General features: G+C 44.6%; 1 protein-coding gene across 1 annotated transcript; it reads right to left on the bottom strand.

Moving 5' to 3' along the window:
- Nucleotides 1-1,720: 1,720 nt before the first annotated feature.
- Nucleotides 1,721-22,188, bottom strand: DNASE1L3 (deoxyribonuclease 1 like 3). The gene is made up of 8 exons (XM_053599975.1): nucleotides 21,745-22,188; nucleotides 15,906-15,994; nucleotides 12,529-12,618; nucleotides 11,835-11,947; nucleotides 8,656-8,768; nucleotides 5,295-5,452; nucleotides 2,188-2,284; nucleotides 1,721-1,895 (listed from the first exon to the last, which is right to left on the bottom strand). The coding sequence occupies exons 1-8, from the start codon at nucleotides 21,883-21,885 to the stop codon at nucleotides 1,779-1,781; spliced, it is 918 nt and encodes a 305-aa protein (XP_053455950.1). The 5' UTR covers nucleotides 21,886-22,188; the 3' UTR covers nucleotides 1,721-1,778.
- Between the last annotated feature and the right edge of the window lie 257 nt (nucleotides 22,189-22,445).

Raw genomic sequence — 22,445 nt, 5'->3', positions numbered from 1 at the left:
GGAGGAAGCTGTGGGGTGTCAGGTCCAAGTCAGAGCCATTGGCAGGCTAATTTAGCGTCTGGTTCACCTTCTCCTTCCTCCCCCGTCCACCACAGAGTCCCAAGCCCAGTGGCCAGAGCTCCTGACACAGCTTTGCCAGCTGGTGGAGCTTAAACACTTTGGAGCAGAAGGACCATTCTCTCCCTCCATAATAAGCTCATTTGTGAATTGCCTGCTTGACCATTTTACACCTTGGAAACTGGAAAATTTCCTGGGATAGTGAATTCTGCCTCAAAAGTAGTGACAGATGTCTTGGCAGCCTTGCCATCTCTCCCCTCCCCCCAGCCAATTCCAACAAGACCTCTGAGGTTAATGGGCCATTTGGGGAAGATGTTTTCCCTTGCTTAATCAGGACCCTTTTGATTTTATTCTTTCAATCAGCTGTTATGTAATTTCAAGTATCAGACTTTATAGTCTCTTTCTCCTACAACGAAAGTCACATCATCCCAATATATTAAAGGAAATAAGCGAGGAGAGGAACCATGCATATGGCATGCTATATTTTTTTATTTTTAAACGTTCCATATGGTGCTCATTTATGTGCAGACTCTGGAGAAAACAAAAGCTAGGAAGAGGGGCTGCCCCTGAGACAGGAAATCCATGGATGAGGTCAGGGCGCAGCTTTCCTTTTCACTGCCCGCTCCCAGGGCTGCTCTCACACACAGCTGTGCTCATGTACTGCTTGAACAAAGAAATGGCATTGGGCAAACAAAGCAAAGCAAAAAAAAAACAAAAACAAAAAAACGGCACCTCGGATACAGGTAAATGGTGCCTCATTGCTGGATGCTTATGGGCCTCTTTGGGTGTAGAAGGATAACAAAATCCTTGAGTCCCAGACCAGGATTCCCAAAGACTCCCAGTACTGACCCTGGTGACAGACACATGTACTATGTGGTTAATGCTGCGATAAGGGTAGGGCACACATGGGGGGCCAGAGGCACTTGGACAACACTCTGAAATAGAGCGGTCACAGTCATGGGGTGGGTCAAAAGCCCCAAGGGAGGGAGTGGGGTGCACAGGGCGGAGGACAACCTGTGACCTGCAGGAGCTCACACGGCTGGGCAGAGACTGGCAGATAGCATGGTTGGTGGTTTATGCCAGATAAGAGAGACCTTCACGTTGTCTAAAGTTAAGCTCTTTTGGATGGTGATGAGAACCCCTGAAGGATTTAAAGCATGTGGGTGGGCTGCGGTCAGAACAGCGTTTCTGAGGATGGCGCTGGTGGTCACTGGGCTGGCTGAGTTGGAGGAGGATGATTCAGAGGCAGGGAGACCAGGAGGGAGAGGCCTTCATGCTTCATACCTGTGAGGCGTAGTGGTGGCCTGACCTCAGACAGGAGGGGGCAGATTAAACAGTTAATTATCCAAATTGTGGGGTGCAGTTGGGGCTTTGGCGTTTCTGGGGTCTTGGCCCTCCTGCTCATGGCCCAGGGATGAGGTCTGGAAACTGGTGTGCGTCCTGCAGCCTCTTGGGCAGAGCTGAGCAGGCCCCGGTGGCAGCAGGTGGGGCTCTAACTCAGAGCATGAAGACCACCCTTTTGGACTAGGATGGTCAGGTGTGAGCCCAAGAGGGATAATGAACAACTCTCCTTCCAATTTGGCTCCAGAAAGAATAAATTCAGGTTGAAAAATGAAAGCAATTGGACCAGTCTTGTTTCTGAAGTGCGGGAAGCAGTTCATACCTGTTAGAGCCATTTTATTTAGAGGCAAGAACTGTTTAATCAAATGGCACCCTCGTATCTAGGTGCGTTTGGCCTTTGTTTTCTTTCTTGGAGCAATAGATTTTTTGCTGTTGGTGAAGGCCCTTGAAGACTGTAGTCTAAATTCAACTGGAAAGTGGTCGCTGACGTCCAGGGCCTGTGAGGAGAAACGGAAGGCAGGTTTGGGAATTAGGAAAGACCAAGGAGATGCTTTTATTTCAGTAATGAACAAATTCAGGAACAGGAAGGGAAAATGGTGCCAGAAATCACCCAAAAGAGCTCACACCAACTCAATCAGAACTTTCGGCAGGTCCTCAAATCCCAGAATCATGGGCATTGAGACTCAAGGTCTAATGGCCCAATGCTGTGTCCTCAGAGGTGACCTCAAGGGATGACGCCAACCCATCTTTTCGGGATGGTGGCACAGAGGGACAGGATGGCAGCCTTACCTCCTTTTCAGTCAGTTTGTAAGCTTCCTGGAAGTTAAAGATGTTGCTGGACTGGGGAACAACAGAACTGATGATCTCTTGCCCTCTAAGTACGATCCTGGAACAAGGGAAGGAGGGCAGTTGTGTTAATCCACCTTGTTGATTTCTGAGATCAAGCCAAGGTTGGTTTGAGCACCTAGGCCCTTTCATGTGGTTCTCAAAGTCTAGACCTGGTTTTAGCGAGTGATGCTAGAAAACAAAGCCCCTATTCCAAGTGCGGAATAGGATCATTTCCCGCCATGGCTCTGTGGACACCAGGACAGTGTTGGCAGGTGTCCCTGGTGGCACAAAAGAAGATTTTATATGCCACATGAAAACTACACCATACAACAATGATTTGAATATTGAGAAAGTTGTCTCTTTTCAATTATCTTTCATGTTTCCTCATTCAATTATGGACAAATTCTCAGGTAGGTGCTCTACTATTTTCCTAAACCCCCATTTTTACAAAGAGAGCAAGCTGCAATCTCTTGTGCAAGCAAAGGAATTAAGGCAGAATTTAACACTATGGAGTTTATACTGGGCTTGTTTTTTTGATTCAAAACAAAAAAAAAATTTTACAGAGTCTCACTATATCGCCCTCAGTAGAGTGCTATGGCATCACAGCTCACAGCAACCTTTAATTCTTGGGCTTAAGCAATTCTCTTGCCTCAGCCTCCCCAGTAGCTGGGACTACAGGCACCCACCACAACACTCAGCTATTTTTCTGTTGCAAGTGTCATTGTTGCTTAGCTGGCCCAGGCTGGGTTAGAACCCTCCAGCCTTGGTGTATGTGGCTGGCGCCATAACCACTGTGAGATGGGCACTGAGCCTGATTCAAAATTTTTACATTTATTAAAATTTTTAAAAGTTCCATTTATGACAAATGATGCTTATTCTTACATCAATGTTGCAAAATTTCCTTTAAAAATTGTTTTATTTCAGTAAGAAAGTAATGGATTAAAAGAAAAACAAAGAAAAACCACAGTACAAGTACTTTACAGTGATGGTGAAAAATGGGAACATGGTACTTAAATGAGGTTTAGAAACAGACTCTACCCCAATTGAGTAATGCAATTGGAGTTTTATGTGGTCCTGAGTGACTCACTGAATTCCACTGTTATTTCACGACTATCCATTGGGCTTTTCCTTCTTCTCACCAGTGGTTTTGGTTTCCATGTTTGCTAACACCACCACCATGGTTAACTTTCAACTCAACCCAAATATCAACTCCTCATATTAGGTTGGACAACATTTTTTAAGATTCAGAGAGCAAAGAACAACGTATTTAAAGCTCATCTGATTCTGATGTCTTCCAGGGACATGCATGGCTCAGTCAGCTGTTCACACTAAGTTTTCTCAGGTTGGCCCCGGCTGGGTCCTGGCCACTTTTATTTGTCCCCCAGTGCTCAGCACATGGGAAGTGGCCAGTAAATATCATAACACAGAACAAAGACCAGAAATGAAGCCACCTCATCTAACTCCATTTTTTAATATCATTTTTGCAGCTTTTTCAAAACCACAGAAGTTAAATATGTTGTTATGGAAAACAGAAAATTCAGAGCATAAAAATAAGAAATTAATCTTTAAGAAAATCAGGTTCAAGGGCTGGCGCCTGTGGCTCAAGGACTAGGGCACTGGCCCCATGTACCGGGGGTGGCGGGTTCAAGCCCAGCCCTGGCCAAAACTGCAAAATAAATTAATTAAAATAAAATAAAATAAAATTGTAAAATTAAAAAATATTTAAAAAAAGAAAATAAAATCATGTTCAATCCCACCATCGTTTGGCATACATGTGTACAAAATTAGGGTTCTTTTAGTAAACATCTTTTTCACCTCTTCTGCCACCCTACCTGATCAATTATAGATGTCTCTCCTTATGATAAGTTCTACCACATCTATGCTACCCTCCCACCCCCGTCCTTTGCCAGGGGAGAGGAATGGAGTAGAGAAGGAACTTGACCTGCCCAAGATCACACCTGGGGGCATGGACAGTGAGTGGGCAGCTGTCTCCCCAGCTGTGCTGGAAACTCTTCAAAGTGGGTAAGAGGCACTCTGGGCACTCAGTCTCCTGCAGTTTCCCACCTTTGGTTTCTGCTTTGCAGGGTGATGACTTCTGCAAAGAAAACACCAGCCCCAAAAGTCCCAAGAGGAACAAAGGTTATGGGATGGAAACGAAAGGCAGACCTCAAAACTTGAGAAGTAAAAGCGAGTTGCTCTCTCGCAGAGGGCCATCTCAGGCTTCCTCAGAGGCGGGCTAAGCTCTGGGAACTGCCGCCACTGGCTGCCATGGGGCCAGGCTCCTCTGTGCTTCCCTGCCTGTGGTCTCTGCTCTAGAAGGTCACTAATGTTCACACCTCAAGGCACTCCCCCTCTCTCCAGATTGAAGGAGCAAAGTTGAAAGTTGCTTGAAAATCCCCATAGAGACTTTGAAATACAAAGGAAGCTATTATTTAAATGTATACATTTGCATTTAGGAATGTGCAGTAAAACTTTATAATACCCGTGCACTAATGGTTGCATTTGGCAGGGGTGTACCCTGAGGAAATCATCAGTGTATGTACAAAATGCACTTATAGGAAGTCATGTCAGCAGCATTTAAATAGCATTTAAACATTTGGTACTAACCAAATGCCTAATGATGGGTGTTGAGTGAATAAACTGTGGTAAATCCTTATGATGGAAAACTTAACAGCTGATGAATGTCTTGAGTACTTGCCACATGCTAGGTCCTGTCCCAGCAGCTTTACATTGAACACATCTCTGTGAGTGAAGCATCACTGTAATCTCCGTTTTACAGGGAGGAGATGTGATACAGAAAGCTTAAATCTCTTGCTCACAGATATACTACGTGGTAGAGTAAGAACTTGAATACAGGCATGTCCGACACCAAAGCCGGTGCTTAAACCTCTGCAAAGTGACAGTGCTCAGGACCACTGCACAAGGTCATGGAGTTCATACTCTGCACAAGGTTCCTCGTGGAAGGTCCCGGCACTTAGTTGACTCAGCTCTCCAAGCCCCAAGGGGGCTGCATCTCCTGCGCACACCAAGCACTGTGTGGGCTAGCCACTTCCTGCAGGGGCCCCTACCTGTCATATGCACAGCTGGTGCTCTTCTTGACTGTGGTGTCCTCTTGGTCCCCAATCAGCCAAACGAACCTGGGGTCAGTCCTCAAGCGGATGCTCTTCCAAGCCTTCTTAGGGACATAGCTGCAGCCAGCATTGAAGTCACCCATGAAAATGAAATTCTGAAAGACACAATTTGGAACCGTCACCTGGTAGACACTATTGCAGAATGCTTTCACCTGGGACTGCTAGACAAGACTCCACCTCCCAAGTCCAGTAAACAAAGGGGTCTGTCATGGGCTGAGCTGTGTGTGTATTTGGCGGGGGGGGGGGGGGGGATCAGGGAAGGCCAAATTCACATGTCCTAATTCCTAGTCCTAATCCCTTGTACTTTGGAATGTGAATGTATTTGGAGATAGGGTCTCTAAAGAGGTAATTATGGTAAAGTGAGGTCAGATGGGTGGGCTTTAATGCAATATGACTGATGTCCTTATAAAGAAAAGGTTGGGGAAGATTATGAACCAAGAGGAAAAGTCCCCAAATGAAACCAACCCTACTGACACACTGGGTTTTTTTTTTTTTGTTTGTTTGTTTGTTTTATGTTTTTGAGATAGAGTTTCACTTTTTTTTTTGGAGACACAGTCTCACTATGTCACCCTCATTAGAGTGCAATGGTGTAACAGCTCACAGCAACTTCAAACTCTTGGGCTTAAGAGATTCTCTTGCCTCAGCCTCCCAAGTAGCTGGGACTACAGATGCCCACCACAAGGCCTGGCTATTTTTTTGTTGTTGTTGCAGTTGTCATTGTTGTTTACCTGGCCCAGGTCGAGTTTGAACCCACCAGCCTGGGTGTGTGTGGCTGGTGCCATAACCACTGTGCTACTGGCGCTGAGCCCAGAGTCTCACTCTAGTTGCCCTGGGTGTGTCATGGCATCCTTACAGTTCACAGCAACCTTGAACGCCTGAGCTCAAGAGATCCTCCTGCCTCAGTTTTTCTATTTTTAGTTGAGACAGGGTCTCACTCTTGCTCAGGCTGGTCTCTAACTACTGAACTCAAGCAATCCAAACATATCCAGAGTGCTAGGATTACAGGCGTGAGCCACTGCACTGGCTCATCTTGACCTTGGAATTGTAGCTCCAGAACTGTGAGGAAATAATTTGTTGTTTAAGCCACCCAATCTTGGGTATAGCACTTTGTTATGGCAGCCCTAGCAAGTTACTACAGCGTCTTTCTTAATTTTCTTTTTGCTTTTTAAATGAAAGGGCCATAGTTTAAAAGTGAGTCACAGTTTTGATGAGTATCTGACAAGCAACTGTGCCAGGGAGGGTGTTAAATGGGAAGGAGGATGTTTGCTGTTCTTAGTCACCACATCTCTATAATTCAGCATGCAGTTAGGTGGGGATAAAAGAATCCAGCTAATATATCCTTGATCTTTTGTCTCTAGCTCAAATTATTGTAGGTTATAAACATATGAATGAATCAATGCCTTTTGTTTCCAAGCAGGAAAAATGAACTTGGGTGGCGTATGACAGGCTTGGCACCACCCTTTTTCTTGTATTGTTTTGAAGTTGGAAACTTATTCCTACGGAAAGTCAGCCTGTGAGGAAATGGAATGAATATTAAGGAGAGGTGGGCATAGAGTGAGATGTCCACCCTCACCCAAAGGCCAACATCGGAAACTTTCTATCTTGGAAAAATTTTTCCCTGCAAGGCTCTTGGAACAGAATTTTAACATTCCACAAAACAGAGGAAGTGTCAGATTTCCTTGTTTGTACTATTGTTTGGGGGGGGGTATTGCTGACTTAAAACTTTTCTTCGAGAACATTTTATTTTGACCTGGACAATCGAAGTTTCCCATGAGATTGATGGGCACAGTTGAGGACAGAATGTCATCCTTAACATGAGTTATCACCAGCTTCTACTAATATAAGGCATGACTTGCTGAACATTCATTTCCTATTTGCCAGGCCCAGCATTAAGTGCTTTTAAAGTTTAAGTTACACCTCACAACAGTGAAGGGCCCATTATCTTCTGTAAAAACTAAATTGAGGGATCAAGTGACCTGTCCTAGGCTACATGGCCAGGAGGTTCAAGTAGTGAAGTAAAGAATTACATCCTGATCTTGCCTCACAAGACCTGGCATGACAAGAGTTTTGGGCCACTGATGCCTCACAGCCTGACCCTCAATGCATCCTAATTGAATGAATGAACAACTTTTAGAATGAATAAATGAATGAACCTGTTTACTGATAAGCGCTGAAATCCACCCCTTATCTTCTCTATGCCCTAGTGCTGATCAACTACGTTACACTTTACTTGACTCATTTTGCACTTTGAACAGCGGAACTGAGGAGGAGGAAGGGAGATCACAGGGGTCGTATTCTGGAAGAAGAAAAGAGGAATATGGAAGCAGCAGCCTCTGGAGCACTTCCGTATTCCCCAAGAGCTTTCACAGACTCTTACAGCATCCCCATCTTCCAAAAGCTGACATAATTGAGGCCTATAGGGACGGAAAATGTCCGTCTCCTTCCGTAAAAACAGCACCCCAAGTTCCTTTGGGGAAACTACCCCTCCCTTTTCCGCCTCTGCCCAGGAGAAGGGGGTGCAGCTGACACAGATTTAACCAGCGTATCTCAGCCTCTTGATCACACTGATGCGCTAGGAGATGGGCATGTGACCCATTCAGAGCCAAAGAGACTCAATCTTGGGGTATTGGTTGCACCACGGGGAAGAAAACTTGTCAGTTGATTGAGTCTACAGGCTGCTGGTTCATCCACCCCAAGGGTGGCACTGGCCTGAGAATTAAGCCCACATGGAGGAAAGGAGAGCCAAGAGATGGGAAGGAAAAGACAAACCAAGCCCTGATTCCCTCTTCTGAGCCCTGGATCCAGCTATGCCTGAACTACACCCAGACATTTTAGTTATACAAACCAACACATTGTTTCTCTTTTTCATGAGCTGTGTTAAGATGCTGTTGGTTGCAAGGAAAAAACTCCTGACCTCTCTATGCCTCATCCTTCTTAACTGCAAAATGGCAATGATGAAAGTGCCGTAGCTACCTCGTGGGATTATTGGGAAGATTAAATAAACTTGACCATGTCAAGACTCAGTTGGTGCCTGGTACCAGCTGTTCCCTCAGTAAGTGGGGGCCATCCATTACTAAGGGTGCAGCGTATGAATTCCCAGGGCCCCCACGGAAAGCACCAGGCAGATTTAGCAAACAAGGATATTTAGGACTGAGGAAAGGCCTAAAATGAAGCAGTGAGGTAGTAGTGACGTGCATATGCCCTGCCCCCCTCACCGTCCCTAGAGAAGTGCTCATCCCACTCAAGAGCCAGACTGCCCCTGCTTAGATGGGAATTTGGCAAACATAAAGGTCATCACCTCTGCCTTCCAACGGCGTTTCACATCCAGGTAGACATCGGCCAGCTCATCGATCTCTTTAACAGATGTCTCTGGGGTGGTGTGCAAGGGGACAATCACAAAGTCTTTGACAGCTGAGGAACAGGAAGAGGCAGAGGTCACACACTTCCCCTCTCAAGGCCCCCCAACACTGCTTAGGGAAACAGGCTCTTCCCCCTCCCTCAGAAGGCATGGGCTGGGTCCACAGTTCTTAGAGGTTCCAGCCAGTGGCTGAGATTTTCATGATCTTAGGCTCATTAGGCTGCTTATTTTTAGTACATGAAAGACTTTTTTCTCCCACTTGTCCTTCATAGCTAAGAGAAAGCCGGTAGACAATGTTCCTTGCTGGCACCGTGGGTGCTAGTATTTTCTAGGGTTTTTTTGTTTTTGTTTTTTTTTTTTTTTTTGCAAACTTGTATTTTCTTTTTCCCCCGATGTATTTTTCATCTTTATTTATTAAAATGACAAATAAATATTGTATATATTTATGGTTCTATTTTTTATTTATTTTTATTTTTATTTTTATTTTTTTTTGGCCGGGGCTGGGCTTGAACCCGCCACCTCCGGCATATGGGACCGCCGCCCTACACGTTGAGCCACAGGCGCCACCCGGTTCTATTTTTTAAAAAATAATAAGCCTGTTTGGCTTTCGTACTAAAAAAAAAAAAATTCTAATTAGAAAACAAGTGAGACTTATCAGTTTATACTCCTTTTGTAATCAGGAATAAAAGCTCTGAAAAGTTATTCAGAAATTGAAATGGTCTTTTATGAAGTATCTGAAAACTGAGAGAGTCTGAGTGTGGTGGTGCGGGTGCCTTGAAAGCCCTGTCTTGCCCAGCTGAGCACCTCCTCCTGGGATGGTCCCCTCATTCTCTGCCTGGATCCCCACCTCTACCTTCTGATGTAAGGGGTTGTGTTTGGGGGGTGGAAGTGTCACTACTTAAGTCCCACAGCAGAGGCCAGGGCTCCACCCAGCACTCTGCCACCAGCCTCATCTCTAACACTCCTCCTCAGGCCTCCACTTCAGTCCCCAAGCTCTCTGGGGGCCCCTGAACACTCCAACCTCTTTCTCACCTCTGGTCTTTTCTGTTCACTGTGCCTCTTTCTGGAATGCCCTTCCTCCAGTCCTCTGCATGGCTGCCTTCTTCAGGTCACAAACCAATGTCATCTCCAAGAGGCCCCACCTAAGATAGTCTCCACCCCTCACTCCACTCCTGAACACCCCCTGCTTATTACTTCCTTTATGCTCTGAAATTACTTTTCTTCATGCACTAGAACCTAAGATCTGGGAGGGCAGGCTATTTGTCTTTTCACCCTCTTGCTTCCAGTGCCTGGCACATTGGAGGTACTCAAAAATGTCTGTTGACTGAATGCATGAATAGATGAATTCTTGCATAAATGAATGAATGAAAGAAAAGATACCTGAATAGTCAACTCCATGGTCTTTAATCCCAGATCAAGGGGATATAAGAGAGTGAAAAAGAGTGTAAAAGAGTGAAAACTTGTAGGCGGTGCCTATGGCTCAAAGGAGTGGGGCGCTGGCCCCATATACCGGAGGTGGTGGGTTCAAACCCAGCCCAGGCCAAAAAAAAACTGCAAAAAAAAAAAAGAAAAGAGTGAAAACTTGTAACAAGGGTGCTATTCCAGGGGAGAGAAGGAGGGGCAGGGAAAAGGGAAAGGTGGAAGGGTGGAGGCTCAGGACAAACAGGTTTATTTAGCTGTTCACAAAGACTCAGGACTCTCTCAGGAGGAAATAATTATTCTGGGGAGCTCTCTAAACACTGTCCTAGTCAGCCACATGGAATTATGTACATGACAAAGACTTATTACATGTGCTCTCTGAAGGGCATGTCCTACTCTGAGTAGCCCCCTCCTCCTTTTCTTTTTCTCCTGGGAATTTTCCCACTGCTTTCCCATGTTGTTTTTCCTGAAATTGTTGTTTTCTTGCCCCAGAGCTAATTAACCCTGAGCAAAAATGGTTAACTTCATAGTTCAGGATGTTTACATTGCTGTAATAGGTACATACTTATAACTCTGTTCATGATCTGTTTCCCCTATTACAGTACAACTTCATGAGGACAGGAATCTTATCTTTTTCTTTTTCTGGTACCCTCACAGAGCCTGGCATATGGTAGGTACTGAAAAAATACTTGATTCCATGTAGTTGCAATCTGCAAACCAAACTCTTGACTTTTCATTAAGCGATACAAACTGGTTAAGAGCATGGGCTCCTGAGGTGGTTGCTGGGGTTACGATCCTGGCTCATCTCAATAGCTGAATGACTAGGGCAACTGGCTTCACTTTTCTGAATCTCTGTTTCCTCAAACACGTAGTATAAAGTGGAGACACTCCCATTTCCTACCATGTAGGATTACAGGAGGCCAGCCCTTAATCAGGGACCAATTCAGGTTCTATTGGGACAGTTCAGGGAGCAACACAGTTGGATTTCCTTTCTCCCTGCAGTCTGTGGCTCCAAGAGGGAGGGTGAGCCTCTAGGCTGGGGGTTCACCTTTGGTAGCCATCCCTTAGGATTTTTAAGAATGAAGGAAGAGGCTCGGTGCCTGTGGCTCAAGCAGCTAAGGCACCAGCCTCATACACCTGAGCTGGCGGGTTCGAATCCAGCCCGGGCCCGCCAAACAACAATGACGGCTGCAACCAAAAAAATAGCTGGGCATTGTGGCGGGCGCCTGTGGTCTCAGCTACTTGGGAGGCTGAGGCAAGAGAATCGCTTAAGCCCAGGAGTTGGAGGTTGCTCTGAGCTGTGATGCCACAGCACTCTACCCAGGGTGACAGCTAGAGGCTTTGTCTCAAAAAAAGAAAAAAAAAGAATGAAGGAAGAGTTGTACTTGGCAGGGACCAAGGAATTGTACTAAATAATATTTGTAAGCCTAAATGCTCCAAAGAGAGTAGAGCTACCTTGATTCCAGAAGGTATGTCCCAGACTGGGGAGGCCTTCAGTTACGGCATTCTAACAAGCAAGCCTGGTGTCATCAAACTGACCTGTATCCTATACATTCAGGCATGAGGGGATGCAATGCACTGTCATCTCCAACCTAATGCCTCCCTAAAAACACTGCATAAACCTGTGCTCATTCCCAGGGCTGTGGCCCTTTCATGGGCTGCTGGGGAGGTCACAGACAAGAGGAGCCTTTGTATCTCACCAGTGTGAGGTGACTGGAACCAGACCACAAAGGGCTCTCTGGAAAATACATCTGTGTCTCCATTCTGATAGTCATGGTAGAGGTAGTTTTTCTTCACAGATACCAGTTTTTCCCTGGAAGAGAGAAAAGGAAGCCCCCTTGTTGAGTCAGTTGTTTTCTTCTTCCAAGAAGCAGAGATGTAAGTTCCCATGACTTTGTCTTCTCCAGAGAAGACTCGTGGGCAGAAAGGTATCTTTTGCCTGAAAACAAGGCTGAGTCAACCCTTCTCACCAGCCAGGGCCCTTGAGAGCTAAGAACCTGAGCCATACTAGTTATCTGGGGGCACCCACAAGTTAATGTTCAGACTTAAAACAAATTACTAGTAGGAAGAAGACAAGAATATGAAGTTCAGGAGTCAGCTGCACAGGCAGCTCAGCTTTCCAGCTGTGGGCCAGGTATGACTATGAGGAATAAAGGGCCTCTGACCCAGGCAACCATTGAGCCAACCAACAAATTAAGGGTTAGGAGGATGCTTGTGATTTTTAGTTTGAAGAGTTAATACTTTGCATCAGTCCCAGTTTTGATAGCAATTGTTTTGATCAACATTGAGAACCAATTAGAGATCAAAGCCTGGTTTTAAAGTAAAGAATGGCATTTTGATTCAATTCATAATTTATTAGTGGACCGTGTTCCCAGGAATATAGATTATACTTACTTGTAGAGAAAGGCGTATTGTTCTTTATAGGTGTTTCTTCCAAGCCGAGAGCTAATAACATAGTTGTATGTTATACCTCTCCTTGAATTTCTAGAAAATATAAAGATTTCACATTGCATATTAAAGAATTAACATTCTCCTACTATATACATTTCCCTCCCTCCAGGCTGCCTCCATCTACCCACTGACAGCACATGGAAGGCTGCTGTTCATCCATAATCTTTGATTCCAATAGAAAGGGCCACCGTTAACTACAGTATAGCATCTGCCAGGATCTTTACAGCCATTATTTCTTGCCTCATGAGGTTAGTACTTCTTTTTACAGTTATCCCCTTTTCTAGTTTGCAATGGGATTTGAATCTACATCTAACTCACCCCAAACCCACATGCTTTGGCCTGCACTTGTGGGAGGCCATTGAGACCATAGAAGACCATTCAGGCCCAGAATCAACTCCAGACCCAGCTCTGGCTGACCCATGGCTGCGCCTGCAGTTCTCGTAGAGTGATCCTCATCAGATCACCCGTCGACATCCAGGCACCACTCCTGAGCATTTATGGTGTGCAGGAACATTCTCTCCTCTGAAAATCACCAGGCATTTTTTCACAGGTCCTTGGACTATAATTTCAAATCGTCATTTACATCTTGGGGGCTGGGGATTCAGCCATGAAGTTCCATTGACCTTGCCTCTCATCTAGACCAGGGAAATTGGGGTCTTTGTGTGTGTGTGTGTTTGCCAAATCTGCTGATAAGTCCGCTCTGGGCAGAACGTGACACAGTTTCATTCTATTTGTCCACAAAAGATTTAGGGCATGTCTGAAGCTGTGCATAGTCTCAGGTTCAGTTGGAAATAAGCCAATTTAGGGGCCAACTTAGACCCTAAAGAAATTTCTGGGACTTCCAACGCATTTGTCTAAGGCAGACCCAGCCACTGGGGCCCCAGGAGTGTGCACAGTAGATTCTGCTGGGCTTTCCACTTGAGGAGGCTGGCCTCATTCTGAATCTAGCCTGCTAAGTCCTGTGTTGGAGAATTGCTTGTGGTGACTCAGCTGCAAGGTGACTGAGAGAGACAAACAGGCTTGGCTCTGCCTGGAGTCCAAGGCACAGTCTAGACAGGTTGGAGAGCGCCAAGACACTACTGGGGGAAAGACTTGGCTGGAGCCCACCTGTCCTCTCAGTCACTGGCTGGTGCCATGCCAAGGAAGTCTGAGAAGGCTGCAAATAGAGCACTAGATTTGGATTCAGATATGATCATTTACTGGCTGGGTGACCTTCGGCAGGTCCCTCCTCTCTGTACCTCAGTACCTTAAGCTATGGGGAAGCAGAAATAGTACCTACCCCCAGGGCTGCTCTGGGGAGCAGGTGAAATAGCACATGCAAATAGATTCACAGGCAATCTGGCCTATAGTCAGGGTATCAATGATAGCTGTCACATGTGGCCCCTGGACCATCCCCTGCCATTATAATTCCCTTCCTTTTACTAGTGATAGATACCACTAGCACTTATTGATCCCCCAACTATGTGTCAGGCACTGCTCAAAACATGTGCAGGCATGATTTCATTATCATGACATGCCAGGAACATTGTTCTATTACCAGCCCCAATTTAATAATGAAGATAATAAGACACCAAGAAGCTCATCACTTGTCCAAGTTTATGGCATAGCTGCATCCAGACCCAGGGGGTCTGAACTAAGTGTGAACTCCTAAACCGTGTGCTACACAACATCTCTCATTGTCAGAGATCAGATTCAGAGACAGAAGACTTGCTGAGGCTAAGAAGAATAAGCTCGCTTCATTCCTTTAATTTTCAGATGAGAAACTGAGGCCTAGAGAAGGGGCAGGGAGCGTAAGAGGCCCTCTGTATTGAGACGTGAATTCAGAGCTGCTCCCCGCACTCCCTGGCCTAATGAGTCTGGATTGACTCTGCATTGCTAACAAATGATGTGAAGTTTTCTAATGATTCAAGTAAAATAATAGCCAAATGTTACTATGCGTTAAATCTTGGGAGTAGATACATGGCTGGTTATTAGAATTTTCTCTTTGCTTTAAGCATGTTTAAGAAATTTTATAAGAAAAAGGGGGAATGTATCAGACTCCCTGTAAAAATTTTGGAAAATACAGAGAACACACACAAAAAATAACATTTAAATTCTGAGATAGGCACCATCAACAATTTGGTGCATTTCCTTTGAATCTTTCACATTTTTTAAAAAATGTGATCCAGCTAACATGGTATATATTATATACTCTAGTTTGTTGTTTAATCTTAAATCTACAAACAGAAATTGCATTAGAAGCCTTTAAACATTAGGGTGCATCGGAATCAACAGGGAAGCTTGTTAAAACACAAGTTTCCCTCTCACAGATATTCTCATCCAATAGACCAGCGGCACATGAATGTATATTTTTAACTCATTCTGGGGTTATTTGCAGGTGGGCAGATCTGCTGATCATTCTTTAAGAAAGAATATAGCCCTGACTTATGCCTTTTATAAGATGTTCTTGTAGCAAAAACACTTGTACTTCCTAAATTTATATTTTGTAATATAAATAAATAATTTAAGAAAGAATATAAATCATAAATCATACAAATCCATTAAAAATAATTTGAGGACATTCATTTTTTGTCCTTATTATTCTTTAAAATACAAAATCAATTTGGACATATTGCAAAATATTCAAAGTACACAGAAGTATTATAAAAAAAGTAAGGGGGCTCCCCCTTTTCCTGACCCCTTTCAAAATGGCTCTCCAATCGAACCTCTCAGAAACTTCTATAAACAGTTTGGAGCACATCTTTCCAGTCTTTCTTCTAGGCTCTTGCAAACACAAACACACCCTTATTCATGTAATGTGGTCAGTAATATAGGCTGTTCTGCCTACAATTTTGAACTTGATTTTTTTCAAAATATTGTGGCTACCTTTCCCTGAGGGAATATGTGGCTTTAACTTACTTTGTAGTGAGCATGATTTTTAATAGCTGCATAATATTCCAGTGTCATTGACCCTTTCTTCTATGTTTCAATCTCTCTCTCTCTCTTTTTTTTTGGCAATAGTTCTATTACTTGATTTCCCTTTTCCCCCAACATACTGTTTCTAACAATACTTTTAGCTCAGCCTCTTGTCTGCTTTGTTCACTTCTCTCTCTGTCCTGGCTCCCCAGCTATCTCCCCTATTCTGCTTTATCACATTAAAACAGACCAGTTGAGAAAGTTCTCAGGAACATAGCTAAGGGAGTTGGAAGCCTAGGTGGTGTCGGCCATGTGACCTGGTGGTCAAGTGCAGGCTCTCACGCTACTTTCAGTTCCCGTGGTTTTGCAGATGTCCTTGCACACGTAACCCCGAGCCCCCGGGGCCTACCCTCCCCCAACTTTACCCGTTCAGCCTCTCCATCAGCATGGGGCAGATCATGTTGTTGCTGTCCTTGATTTCCATCAGGAGGATGATGTCACAGCGTTTGATGACCTGCCGAGAGAGAATTCCTAGGGATTTGAGGCCAGTTGCCATAAATAATAAAACCTTTTATTGGGCACTTACTGTGTTTTAAGTATTATATTGGGTGCTTATTAAAATGATCTAATTTCTTCACTGTACTAAATGAAGGAATCCCTGAGGTTGGTGTTTTTATTATGTCTGTTTTAAAGACAAGGAGCCTGAGGCTCAGGGAAAGTGGAGTAAATCGTCCAGCATGCAGCTACAAAGTGACCCAGGCAGAATCTGAACCTCGGCGTCTAAGTCCAGAGCTCACAATCGTGACCCCCTCACATCCTACCTTTTGGCTCTGCTTGAATAATTACAATAATGATAATGATATTAATAAATACTTACTAAGCCTTTTGGAAGCAAAGGCAGCAGGCTGGATACTACAGAAATAAAGAGGTGTGACTACAATGACAATAACTATAAAAGCTAACATTTATTGATAACCTACTCTGAGCCTCACAACAGCCCTATGAGATGACTATAATTATAAGCCCATTAAACATAGACAGAAACCAAGCCCAGAGTGGTTAAGTGACTAGGTTAAAGGCACACAGCCAGGATAAGTGTTGGAGCCAGGATTTGGACTCAGGACTGTGTGACTGCGAAGCCCATTATACTAACTGTTAAAATATAGTCCCTAAGAGAGACAAATGGCAACAACTAGCTATAATGTGAGGCAAATAGATTTTGTGCTAAATCAGAGTCACAAGCTGTGGAAATGTGGAGGAATAATTATTAATAATTACTTTTGGAGTAATTATTAGGGAAGGCTCCAAGGAGGAGCTGCTCCTGAAAGGTGAGAAAGACCAAGCAGAGAACACGGCAGAGCTTCCTTCAGGGTGGGCAACAGACTAACCTTTGGTGACCACAGGGGCATTCTGTGTATGGGATCCTGGTGTTTGTATGTTGCAAACACAGGATAGCATATTACATAGCATTAAAAGTCATATTTGTTTTTGTTTGTTTGTTTTTTGAGACAGAGTCTCACTTTGCTGCCCTCGGTAGAGTGCTGTGGCATCATAGCTCACAGCAACCTCAAACTCCTGGGCTCAAGTGATCCTCTTGCCTCAGCCTCCCAAGTAGCTGGGACTACAGGCGCCTGCCTCTACTCCCAGCTATTTTTAGAGATGGGGTTTTGCTCTGGATCAGGATGATCTCGAACTTGTGAGCTCAAGCAATCTGCCAGCTTTGGCCTCCCAGAGTGCTAGGATGACAGGTGTGAGCCACCTGAGTCGTTTTAAAAGAATATGAACATCATGGGAAATGTTTCTAGTATAAAAGCAGAATACAAAAACCAATGGCATAGAATGGTATCCATGCTGCAAAATATTAATAGATGCAGACTTATGTATTTATTTTTACACAAAAAAAGACACCCATAAGAAAATTACCCAAATGTCAACACCCATTGTCTTTCAGTGACAGGATAATGGGTGATTTTTTCCCTCTTTATATGTTTCTGTGTTTTCAAAATAGTCCATAATGATTATTTCTCACTTAGTTGAATTATTTTATAATTTATAAAAAGTATAGAATTTTAAAACTTTATATCTTTATAATTTAAAAAGTTGTAGTGTTATTTTAGAAGGAAAACTGCTTGGTGAGGAAAGTTGTAGGGGAAGAGCTGATGGCCAAAATTTAGCAGAACATGACAGGCACATTTCTAATTTATTTAATATAAGTTAAATGAGTCATCTTATATAAAATACAGTGCCTGGCACATAGGAAGAGCTTCATAAAAGTTAGCTTTTATTATTGATTCATTAATTTTTATGATACCCCTTTGACATCAGACCTCTTAATATCCCCACCGAGTAGTTGATACTCTGAGGCTCACTGAGGTTTAGTAATTTGAACACCAAGTAAATATGAGATAATCTCTACACTACAAGGTCCCTTCTTAATCACTATATTCAACAACCAAGGAAATCAGCATGTTCTTGTGACTCCTCCTCAAAGATCCAAGTCCCTTCTGTGAGTGTGACCCATCAGTGCAGGGCAAATACAAACCCTGGGTTCAGATCAGATTCCCTTTCCTGAGTAGAGAGTTCAGCCTCCAGATTTCCTGATTACAATCCCTTTCCTTGCTTAACAAACACTTTTGAGCCTCACATCTCTAGCAATTCCTAATTTCCACTTCCCTTGGGTCTCCTCGGCACTTCTGGGAATCCATCCTATAAATGAGAATCTACACTGCAATGAGCAATAGGTGAAGATCCCATCATCAAAATTCTCCTGGAGATGGAATCTGTAAATTTGACTGGTTGGCCTTCAACCATCCACCAATCTCACCCATCCATTGGTTCATCTATTCCTCCAACAAAAATTTATCATGGGCCTGGCTGCTGTATGCCAGACAACATGCTAGGCCTGGCTTTATCTCCGATTCCTGCCACAGTATCTGGCATGAGTGAAAGAAAAGGAGGAAGGGAGGGAGGGAGAAAGGACCATATTGAAACCAGTTAAGCCAAATTCATGAAGCACAAACATCTTTCTGTTCTTAAATCTTCCTATGGCATTGTAAGAAAAATGGGAATAAATTGTTTATTCAATCCTTTAAAAAATATTTTTTTGTGGTTTTCTAATTTTAAAAATAATATTTCTTGGGTGGCACCTGTGGCTCAAAGGAGTAGGGTACCTGCCCCATATACCAGAGGTGGTGGGTTCAAACCTAGCCCTGGCCAAAAAAAAGAACAACTATATATATATATGTATTTCTTATTATAGAAAATTTGGAAAATAGAGAAAAGACAGAGAAGACTACAAAAATCATCAACCTATAACCCCACATCTAAATACTTTTCCATTTGATTTCCATGCTTATTTACAAAACTGGCATCACAATGATCAGGCCATTGGCTAAAAGTGTGGGGACTTTGAGTCAAATGGCCTTGGGTTCATGTCTTGACTTTGATTAAGTCACTTAAGCTTCCTGAACCCCCAAGTTCCTTATCCAAGAACTGGGTCAATAATAATACCCCACTCATAGTGTTGTCATGGGGATCAAATGACATGATGGATATAAAACGCTCAGCCCCGTTCCTGGCACAGAACAGGTGCTCAGCAAACAGTGGCAATATTTACCACACAGTTGTGGTATCATATGATTTGGTATCACACAGCTTTTTAGCCTAACATTATGTTGTGAATTTTTCCCCATCATTAAATATTCCATTTTCAGAGCCATTCTTGACACAAGTTTTCCTTGCTCATATTTCCTACCATAAAAAATATATTCCTCCTAGCTCCATTGCCTCAAGAGGAGACTCCAAGGATGAGGGCCCCGGGAAAGCCCTTTGAGAGCTGAGACCTGAAACCAACAGGTTTCCCTGACTAAAACCAAATTTCTGACTCTGTTCACCAGAGGTGAGGGGAAATTTAGTGATTGTGGCTAGAATTGAGGGAATCTCAGCAAGGGGTGTCATGCGTGCGCCTGAGGAGAGAGGAAGGGATGGTCTCGAAGGGTCTTGAAATACCTGAGGCAGAAGGTGGCTCCTGAAACCCTATTTCATGCCTCTCCACAGGGCAGCACAGCACGGGAGTAAAGAGCCTGGGTTCTAGCCCTCACTCTACCACTTATGTGTTCCATAACCTTGCCCAACTCCCTTCACCTCTCTGAGTTCCAAGTGCCTCATCTGTAAAATGGGCACAATAATAAGAGTGGCTGCGAGGCTGAACTTGGATGTTGCATATTAAGGGCCTGGCACATTCCACGGCTTTGGAATGTCTGGCACGTGGCCTATCATCAATGAATATTTGTTGGATGAACAAGCTTTGCTTGTTAAGGACACAAACTGAAGAACACAGACAGAAGGGGGCTCAGCTAGGCAGGGGTTGGCATCTGGACAGCTGCCCACAGTATGGGTAGAGAAGGCAGGGCTCCCTCACTCTCTAGCCTCCCAGTGAAGGTCAGAACGATAGTACAGTGCTGCCGGAGAATGGAAAGGGCATCTCACCTGCTAGGGGTGAGTTTGCTGCTGGCTCTTCTCCTTTACTAGCTATGGAAACCTGGAAAATTGACTGCACTCTGAGCCTCAGTTTTCTCACTTAGGGGCAGTGCCACCTAAGTCATAGTAATAAGTAAGAACATAAATTTCCTAGAAATAGCTCTATTCTGAGTGCCTGACATTCTGGGGTGACTGAGAGTACTCTGTTGAGTGGCTGTTGCAATGTTTTGGGATGGCCTGTTGGAAGGATTACTTGGGGTCCATGGCAGGGAAAGGCAGCCTTGACCAAGACTTTAGACACCCCTGGCAGGGCATGGCAACGCAGGAGATGATGAGTACAGGCACCCCCTACAGTGGAATTCCTAAAGAACAAAAGACGGCCATTTAAGACTGTGGAGACATTTTCTGGGTTGAATCAGTGAGGAAGATGATGGGAACTCAGTAGGTACCTCGGCTCCATGGGCCACATGTGAAAAAACACACGTCAGGGTTTCCCATGGAGGCACTGTGCATGGTTCCCACAGGCTTGTCATGGCTATCCTGGTTAAACAACATTTAGAAGGCCTTGGGTACCGTCCAAAGGGCCAGGCCATCCAGATCTGAGAAGCTTGTCTAAAAAGAACAGAGCCTGCCAGTCCTCACTCCAATTCTGTTTGCCTAACAATAACAGCAGCAGCTCCTGTTTGTGAATACTTGCCTTGTTGCAGGCGCTGCAGGGCGCCTAAGGCACCTTGAGTTCTCTCAGCCAGCTGGTGCTACAGGTGGGGTAACCCCATTGTACGGAAAGGAGCTGGAGGCTCAGGGAGTTGAAGGGACTCCTGAACTCATGCGGCTGGCAGGTGAGATCAGAATCCAGAGCTCCTGGAGTTCCCACCACACTGTGGTGCTTCTGGGGTTTACTAAGTTCATGACTCACTTTCCAGAGTCCTGAGAATGAGTTTAGTTCCCAGCATCAAAAATAAATTAACCTGTAGGATAAAGAGAGTTGACTGACTCCAGAGAAAGGGAGCACTGCCCCTAGGCATGATCATAGTACTCAAAGAAATCATTACCTAGGTGGAGATAAAGAGCAGAACTGATAGTTGAGAGGAGGCTGAGGGGGGAGTGGAAAAGAGGAAGAGAGGAAGAAAGGAAAGAAAGAGAGGGAGGAAGGGTGAGGATGCTGGGGTGGGGAGAGGGAGAAAGGAAGGATGAGGATGGAGGGAGGGTTGAGGATGGGGGGAATGATCTTCACTGACGGTTAAAAAGATCAGGCTGAGGCAAGGTGCTATGACTCACACCATATGGCTGGGAGGATTGCTTGAGGCTAGGCGTTCAAGACCAGTTGGGGCTACAAACGAGACCTCATCTCTACCGAAAATATTTTTTAAAGAAAGACCAGGCTGGGCTGGCTTTGCAGCTCCCCACCCTCCAGCTGTTCAGTGTTACTTCATCTTTCTTTATATATCATCGCTGCATGGGGAATAATAATCCTTCCTCATTAGGATTATGAAATGAAATCATCTGTTTATAGTGCCTGACATAGGCTTTTAATAAATGGTAATAAAAATCATCATACTAGTCAACCCTTACCTGTCAAGGGTAAACGTTAAGAACTTTACATTCATCAACTTAGGTAGTCCTCCCAACAATCCTGCAGGGAGGCACAGTCATAACCCTCTTTTAAGAGGACCCAAGACAGCTGCTACCTTCAACCTAAGGGCTAACCTCAGTTAAATTTCTCGTGAGTCTCTTAAAGCTGAAGACAGGGGAGAGGCTGTGAGGGGTGTCCAGAATGCTACTGACCTTCACAATGACATCCATGGCCTTCTGGTCTTCCTTCTTGCTTTCCCCAAAGGATCGCACATTGAAGGCACAGATCCTCAGGGCCAGGGCACCCTGGACAGAGAGGAGGAGAAGCAGCAGAGGGGCCAGCTTCTGTGACATCCTAGCACTGCTCTGGCTTCAGGGCTCCAGGAGAAGGCAGCAGTGTTTGGAGTACAGGATCCTGGCCACCTCCGCCGGCACCACTGCCTTATAAAGCCTACAGATAACAGGAATTACTGGATTCCTCGTTGCTACTTTCAATTCTCTGAGGAACTGAAGATCATGGGTTTAATCCCCAAGGAAATGAAGATATTGGGTAGATTTTTAGGAGCCCCTGTTTTTCTCACCCTGGTGAGGAAATTGGCACGCCTAATTTAGGCACCATCCAAAGTCACTCATATCCCAAACGGGAGCCAGCTCTGACGTCTGGTCATGTCTCCTGCGGTTGAATGCCATGTACCTTTTCCTGACAATTGACAAACTCGGAAGTGGTCCACCCCAGAGGGCACCTGGGGTGATGGAGCCTTCTGCGGGGGGACAATGAGGCAAGAGGCATGGGAAATTCTGCTGGATTTTCTCTAAATCACTGGGATTTGGCGGCCTGCTGTTCCTGGACACACCCAGGTACTGAGTCTAACCACTCTGATGGGTATAAATTAAGGTCAAGTCTAGTTTGCATT

This window comes from Nycticebus coucang, chromosome 8 (assembly GCF_027406575.1).
Source record: "Nycticebus coucang isolate mNycCou1 chromosome 8, mNycCou1.pri, whole genome shotgun sequence".
Taxonomy (NCBI): Eukaryota; Metazoa; Chordata; class Mammalia; order Primates; family Lorisidae; genus Nycticebus; species Nycticebus coucang.
Note: the sequence above shows the minus strand (reverse complement) of the source record. Positions and strands in the feature narration are given on the sequence as shown.